The 7,228-nt window shown below is 38.4% G+C and overlaps 2 protein-coding genes across 3 annotated transcripts in view; one reads left to right on the top strand and one right to left on the bottom strand.

The window, feature by feature from the left end:
• LOC144978561 (tRNA (cytosine(38)-C(5))-methyltransferase-like) overlaps positions 1–7,228 on the top strand; it is a 28,976-nt gene that overhangs the window by 12,669 nt on the left and 9,079 nt on the right. For both annotated transcript variants that reach the window (XM_078924778.1, XM_078924777.1), the window contains exon 5: positions 1,005–1,564. In XM_078924778.1, coding sequence (XP_078780904.1) covers positions 1,005–1,564 — 560 coding nt within the window. The remainder of the gene's footprint in view (positions 1–1,004; positions 1,565–7,228) is intronic.
• On the bottom strand, positions 3,366–5,536 carry LOC144977920 (E3 SUMO-protein ligase ZBED1-like). The gene has a single exon (XM_078923334.1). The coding sequence runs from the start codon at positions 5,528–5,530 to the stop codon at positions 4,229–4,231; it is 1,302 nt and encodes a 433-aa protein (XP_078779460.1). The 5' UTR covers positions 5,531–5,536; the 3' UTR covers positions 3,366–4,228.

Here is a 7,228-nt window from a genome sequence, read left to right as displayed (position 1 = left end):
ATAGTTTTTCTTGGGTAAGATGGAAAATAAATACTATTTCTTGCATTGCAAAACAATCGAAGATTGTATTTCTCATGATTTTATTTCAAAAGTCATTTTCAAGGCTTCTACTCATCCTGGCATAAGACCGTTTTGGGGTGATGGGTCACGTTTAAATCATAAAAATCGTTTTCTGCTTCAACCGTTGAACGATTTTCTCCAAAGGAAAGACATGTACACCACACCTATCAACTGTTTTAGGTTTTCAACATTGATTTTAATTTTTCCTGTTTCATCATTCCTCTTAATAGCCCTTCCAGGCTAGAGACCTTACAGGACTTAACAATCTTCCACTATAACATTTGTAATTGCTGAAGAATATTTCAGACCAGCCACTTATAAGATTTAATCGCTATTTACAGATATTATTTTGGTGTTAAGATTAGTCAATAAAAATGTTTCTTCTCACTTCATATTTTCCACACAAAAATTTCAGGAGATAATTGATTTTAAAAAAGTGTTTTTTTGTTGTTTTATTTTGTGACCTACAGACAGACCTGCCTGCATGAAAATTGTAAAATCCTTGATTTTTAGGAGATAAAAATTGTGGTGGCTATAGTTAACTTTAAAACAATCAAGAATTTAACCTCATTAGGATTAAATAACACTTCAAAATCTTAAAATTATGTAGTCAGTAGTCAATAAGTTGTAATGACATGAAGTTATGAAATTGGAGCCAACGTTTCGTAATTCTATGAATTTTTCGTCTTTTGTAAAATATTTTAAAATGATAGTTTATAAATAAGGTTGTAATTGTGCTTTTTGTGTTGGCACAAATTTGTTGCATCAAAAATGGATTTTAAAAAAAGACATTCTTTGTTTGTCGCTTGGCAGATCTGAAATTTGGCCAAAATATAGATATGTAATATCGAGATTATTAATTCATGTTGTGGAAAAAAAATTATGATTTTCCCTTTTTACATCTAAATCCAGCAATTTATAATGTTTTCATCCACCTCTTTCAGATTTTTTACTCCCTACATGAATCAACCACGAATCTGTCACAGAGTCATCAAAACTTACATTCAGCATCCTCTACATCTCATCTCTCTCACCAGACATCTGAACACATGTGGAACAATCAAACATTTTCAAATACAAAACATACTTCTCTTGCTGTGGAGCAAGATTTATGTAAAACAGAATCTGAAAATTTCTCTTTGGGCAAAATGAAGTTTGAAAATGATTCGGCATCGATACGAAATGGTTCAACAACTTTTGAAGGTCACGATACAAATAACAAAATGAACACTGGTTGTGAGGACAATACCCTGGCTGTTAATTCATCAGAGGAGACAAAAACAAAGATGTCGGATTTAATTGATGCAGGTAGAAATATGAGATTTTGTGAGGAGAGTGATGCTTTCGTAGATGAAAACAGTCGACCTCTGTCGGATTACATGGAAGACAGAAAAGATGAAAAGTACTATGAGCACTTGATGGTTTCTGACAAAGATCTGAGACAATTTGTGGTGATGGATGTTGTCTTGCCTCAACTTAAGAAATCCACCTGTTTCACAAAAAGGTATTGGAAAGGGGAGATAAAATGAGATTATTCTCTATAGATTTGCAGACAGATAGAAATGAGATCTATAACTTAAAACTTACATTATTCGAATAAATATAGAATAAATAAAAAAAATAAAATGAGATTATTCTCTATAGATTTGCAGACAGATAGAAATGAGATCTATAATAATAATAATAAATGGCATTTATATAGCGCTTTACCCCGTTGTCACAGGCTCTAAGCGCTTTACAGTGATATAAAACAAAACATATTACAGTGAGACAAGTGTGAAGGAAACGTGATACGAATTCAATTTAACAACAACAAAATATGAAAATAATATTGCAACATTATGACGTAAAAAGATAAAACTTTAAGCGAGATTTGAACGTTGTCAACGAATCTGAGCATCTCACGTGTGACGGGAGAGAGTTCCAAAAATGGGGGGCCGAAAATTGAAAAGACTGTTCACCTATTTTACGCAATGGCTTAGGTTTGACAAGGATTGATTGGTCATTGCTTGACCTCAAGTTTCTATTGGGGACATATATGTTTAGAAGGTCTTTAATATAGGAGGGACTGTTCGTCCTCAGGGATTTGTAGACAACAGTACAAATCTTATAGGCAACTCTTTTTTCAACAGGAAGCCAATGTAACTCACGGAGAAGAGGAGTTGCTGACGGGTATTTTTTGTTATTGCGTACAATGAGCCTGGCTGCGTTATTTTGAGCAACCTGAAGTTTGCTAATTTTGTCTTTAGTTAAATTCGCCCAAAGGGAGTTACAATAGTCCAATTTAGATAAAACCAAGGAATTAATTAAAAGTTCTGTTATATGCTTCGGTATTAAATTACGAATTTTGCTTATTTTTTTCATTTCTATGTACATAGATTGTATGGTGTTATTCACGTGGCTTGTCATGGAAAGATCTTTATCAATGATGACGCCAAGGTTTTTTGCTTTATTTGAAAATTCTATTGTGCTATTTCCGAGAGTAATTAGTGATTTATTTGCCTGTTTAAGGATACTCGGTCTTCCACACATTAAAATCTCAGTTTTACTATCATTTAATTTTAACTTATTGTGGTACATCCAAGATTTAATCTCATTAAAACAGCTCGTAATTCGTTGTATTAAGAACTGTAAATTACTAAGGGGTGCTGAATCATATATTTGCGTATCATCTGCATAAAAATGATAACTCAGATTGAATCTGGATATCACACTAGAAAGGGGCTGCATATATACAGTAAAAAGGACAGGGCCAAGAACAGAGCCTTGTGGCACTCCAAAATTTAGTAAAACTTGTTCTGACTGAACACCATTCACCACGACAGTCTGCCATCGATCCTGTAAATATGATGTAAACCATTTAAGGGCAATTCCTTTTATGCCGAACGTATTTTCTAGTCTTCTTAACAAAATGTCATGGTCAATGGTGTCAAAGGCAGCTGAAAGATCTAAAAGGCATAATACATTGATATTGTTAGCATCAGCATTACATAACAAGTCATTAAAGATTTTAAGAAGCGCCGTTTCAGTACTGTGTTGATGTTTGTAGGCTGACTGAAAGGGTTGTTCCAAACTGTTGTTCTTAAGATGAGATGTTAATTGTGTAAGAACTACCTTCTCCAAAAGTTTTGACAAAAAAGGTAAATTTGATACAGGACGATAATTGTTTAATATATTGTGGTCCAGTGATGGTTTCTTCAGAAGTGGTTTGACGAGGGCACTTTTAAATAGTGCGGGGCGGTCCTAGGCAAGCTTAAGGACCGCGGTCCTACGGTTCATGGGAAATGTGAACCGCAAGGACCGGTCTTTTTTCGACATTGAACATTCTTGAGAGACCAGACCGTTGGAAGTTTGATTGAACCGTTTTGACCTTTGTGACCGTTGGATCGTTCATTCTTTAGACTGCTACACGATGAAAACCGTGGTCTACAGTAGGTTCTCAGTGAAAGTGAGAGCGGAGACAGCTTCGTTGAGAGGGAGAGTGATGTGTGCTGTAAGATAATGCTATTACACAAGAGTGACACAGTGACAAGAATTGTGTGAGTGTGTATGTGTGTGTGTGTGTGTGTGAGTGTGTGTGTGTGTGTGGTGCACAAATCCCATCCTTGGTCTGTGATGGGGCAGTCGATGGGGACGTGAACGTATGTGATGTGTGTGTGTGGGTGTGTCAAAAGGATGGGCTGGGAAGGGGGGGGGGGGTGGTAGGCGGTAGGTCATGGGACATGACTAATCTGTGGCAAGACCGAATTTGAGAAGTTTTTTTTTGTTTTTTTTTTTTTGGGGGGGGGGGGTCTTTTTTTTTTTTTTTCTTTTTTGTTTTTTTTTTGTTTTTTTTTTTGTTTTGTCCTGTTATTGTATTGTTTTTTTTTTCTTTTTGTACTTTATATTTTTCAATTACATTTATTAATCATTTCAAAACACACATTGTATCAATAATCAGTACATATTATATTGGGTATTTAAAATACAACTTATATATATAACTGTTTGTTTTGAAGGAAGAATAAGTAATGTGAAACTCATGATATATCAGTTAAAATAAAAGAAATATTAAAATTATAAGATTATGAGCAGATAATTTTTACTTTGTTATTTACATCAGCAAATCAAGAAAATATTTACATTAGCATTGTAATACAGCAATACAATGATGGTGAATAATATGCTTTTACATATTCTTATTCAGAAACAATGACATATTAATGTTCTTGTCAGACAGCCCGTTTCTTTTATGAGACACCAATTCTCCAGCTTTCGAAAAAAGACGTTCTGATGGCACTGATGTAGCCGGGATACATAAATATTGTTTTGCCACGTTTTTCATGAGTGGGAAAAGAGACTCGTTGTCCTTCCACCACAGAAATGGATCACTGTTCCTGGGTATGAGTGCCTCTTCCTTATATCGTTGCAGCTCCACCTGGGGGCGCACTCTGGGTCGGGTCACCCCAGACAGATGAGGTTGGGCCTTGGCATCAAAGTTAGCCCAGATCCCACCGGTCGCTTCCTGCTGTTCCCTTCTGCTGGAGGTCTCGGATCCTAGAGGTAAATCAACTTCTGAAACGGGGGGATTGTCCGAGTACGAAGTCTGTGCCGCCATTTCCAGATTTTGCATCTGCGCCACGACTTCATCCTCCGCTTTTAGCATCCCAATGCTGTCGGCGAAGGCCACTCCCTTGAATCTGGGGTCGAGAAACGAACAAGTTGCGTTGACAGTGCGTTCCTCAACAGCAGAAAACCGATTCCTCATTTTGCTATGGAGCTGTTGTGCCAGTGGGAAATCACGGAGCCACGTGTCAGCTGAAAGACATTCCTGAATTCCTCGCTGTATGGGGATGATCTTAGAAAGAGTTGTGAGCTTCTCACTGCTCATTTCCCGTGTTGCCTGCTCAAATGGTTTTAGGGCGATTAAGAGCAGTTCTGCGATGGTCGCACCCTCTGGAGATACAATCATATGTGCCTTTCCCAAGGATGCAAGGGTTAGATCAAGGACTACCTTCTGCTCCAAGAACCTCTCCACCATGAGGAAAGTAGAGTTCCACCGAGTGTCCACTTCTTGCTTTAATTTCCTTTCCCCCATGTTGTGGGACTGTTGGAATTCGTGTAGTTTCCTTGTTGCCATTTCACTATGGTGAAAGTAACTTACTATTGATTTAATTTTACTAATAGTGTCAATAATCCCCGGCGTGTTCCTCAGCGCGTCCTTCACGACCAGGTGCAGTGTATGGGCAAAACATGGCTGGTGTGGCAAATTCATGTCTCGAATAGCCTTTACGACGTTGGCACCATTGTCTGTCACCACTCGTCTAACTTTGTCTATTATTTGCCATCGTATGAAAATGTCTCTGAGCTCATCAGCAATATTGGCAGCAGTATGAGCTCTGTTCATTTTTTTGGTGTCCAATACATGGGTTTTCAATTCCCAGTTGTCATTGATGAAATGCACGGTAACGGTGATGTACGATTTCGTCATCCGAGATTGCCATGCATAGGTCAGTGGTGACAAAGCTCCATTACAAGTTTGGCACATTCCTTTTGGTACAGTTGTGGGAGGAGGGAACGAGTGAGTGTCCTTCGGCTAGGCAGCTGATAACGAGGGTCAATTGTCCGTGTATAATCCTTGAACCCATCGTCATCAACGATGCTAAAGGGTTGCATGTCTTTCACTATAAAAGAAATAAGTGCACGATCTAGTTCTGATTTCTTTTTAGATCCATCAGGATACTTCTTTCTCTTTTCTGTAATTTCGGCTAGGGTTGGCTGATGCAATATTTTGGGGGCATACGAAGACGATGTCGATGGAAAATACAAAGACGGAGATGTAATTTTAGTAGTTGAAGTTTCGAATTCCATTGGGTGTTTATTCCGTATGTGTCTCGCAAGCGTCGAGGTCCCTCCAGAATATGTAAATAAACATTTACAGATCAAACATAACACTTTCTTATTTCCTTCATCTTTTTCGTAATGGTCCCAAACCCAGCTGGTTTTTCCCGACGACATATTTTCCAGTTGAAATTAAAGCAAATTGGAAAATGGGTGAAACAGTAACAATTGAGATAAATAAAATAATCTAATACGCGACTATGATGAATACTGGGGTTGTAAATTTGTAAGTAACTGAGATGGTAACAAATTGACAAATTTAAATGACAACAATAACAACAATGCGATAGGCTGGCTTATAATTAATGGAGTGATGGTGACAAGTTCAAGTTAAAGAAAACAAAAGACAGTCTGGATTGAATACACACACACACAACACACACACACACACACATACCCACACACACGGAGTAGTCACACTCATTTCGAATTGTAACCTAAATAGAGAAGAGGGGTGATGCCTTCTTTATTTGCTCATCATACTTCATTCTTACTTCGATAATTTAGCGCGAATAAAATTTGAAATTTATCCCCATTAAAGGAGATAATGGAATCGCCCAAGGCGTTGATCGAGTTGTCCGTGGCGTGGCATTGATACACACACACGCAACTCCTACCCCCCCCCCCCCCCCTTCACACACACACACACACACACACACACACACACACACACATTAGACGGCAGCGGGCATTGAAGAGTAAGGGCCTAAACAGAGTGGGCAGGGACGCGTCGCCGACGCGGCGCGGAAGCGTTTTCCAGGCATTTTTTTGACGCGTGAAAATCTTATTTACAAACGGACTGTGTGCTGCATTTGAGTGGACGCGTTTTACAAGCGGTGCGGAGGCGGGTTTTTTTTTTGATGCAGCGGTAAAAAAATGTGCCGCGTGTGCACTTGCCGCTGAAATAAAATTACCCGCGTCACATCTCGCTGCCGCACAAGACGTGTTCTCTTTTGGTGGTGTGTAATCAAAAAATTGTATTGTTTTCGTGATTCACATCAAAATGGAGACGGAAGCACTACTTCAAGCAGTTGAAAAAAGAACCTGTTTATACAACAAGGAAGATCCAAACTACAGCAACAGGAATTTCATCAATGCTGAGTGGAAGAAAGTTGGCAGTGAAGTCGGGTGCAGTGGTAAGTCACAATTTTATTCAATTACTTTCTTCTCTCTCCCTCGCTCTCTCTCTCTCTCTCTTTCTTTCTCTCTCTCTCTCTTTCCCTCTCTCTCTCTCTCTATCTCTATCTCTCTCTTTTTCTCTCTCTCTCTTTCTCTCTCTCTCTCTCTC

This window comes from Berghia stephanieae, chromosome 8, assembly GCF_034508935.2.
Source record: "Berghia stephanieae isolate SIO BIC M18660-M18661 chromosome 8, UCSD_Bste_1.3, whole genome shotgun sequence".
Classification (NCBI taxonomy): Eukaryota; Metazoa; Mollusca; class Gastropoda; order Nudibranchia; family Aeolidiidae; genus Berghia; species Berghia stephanieae.
This window is presented reverse-complemented; position numbering and strand designations above follow the sequence as displayed.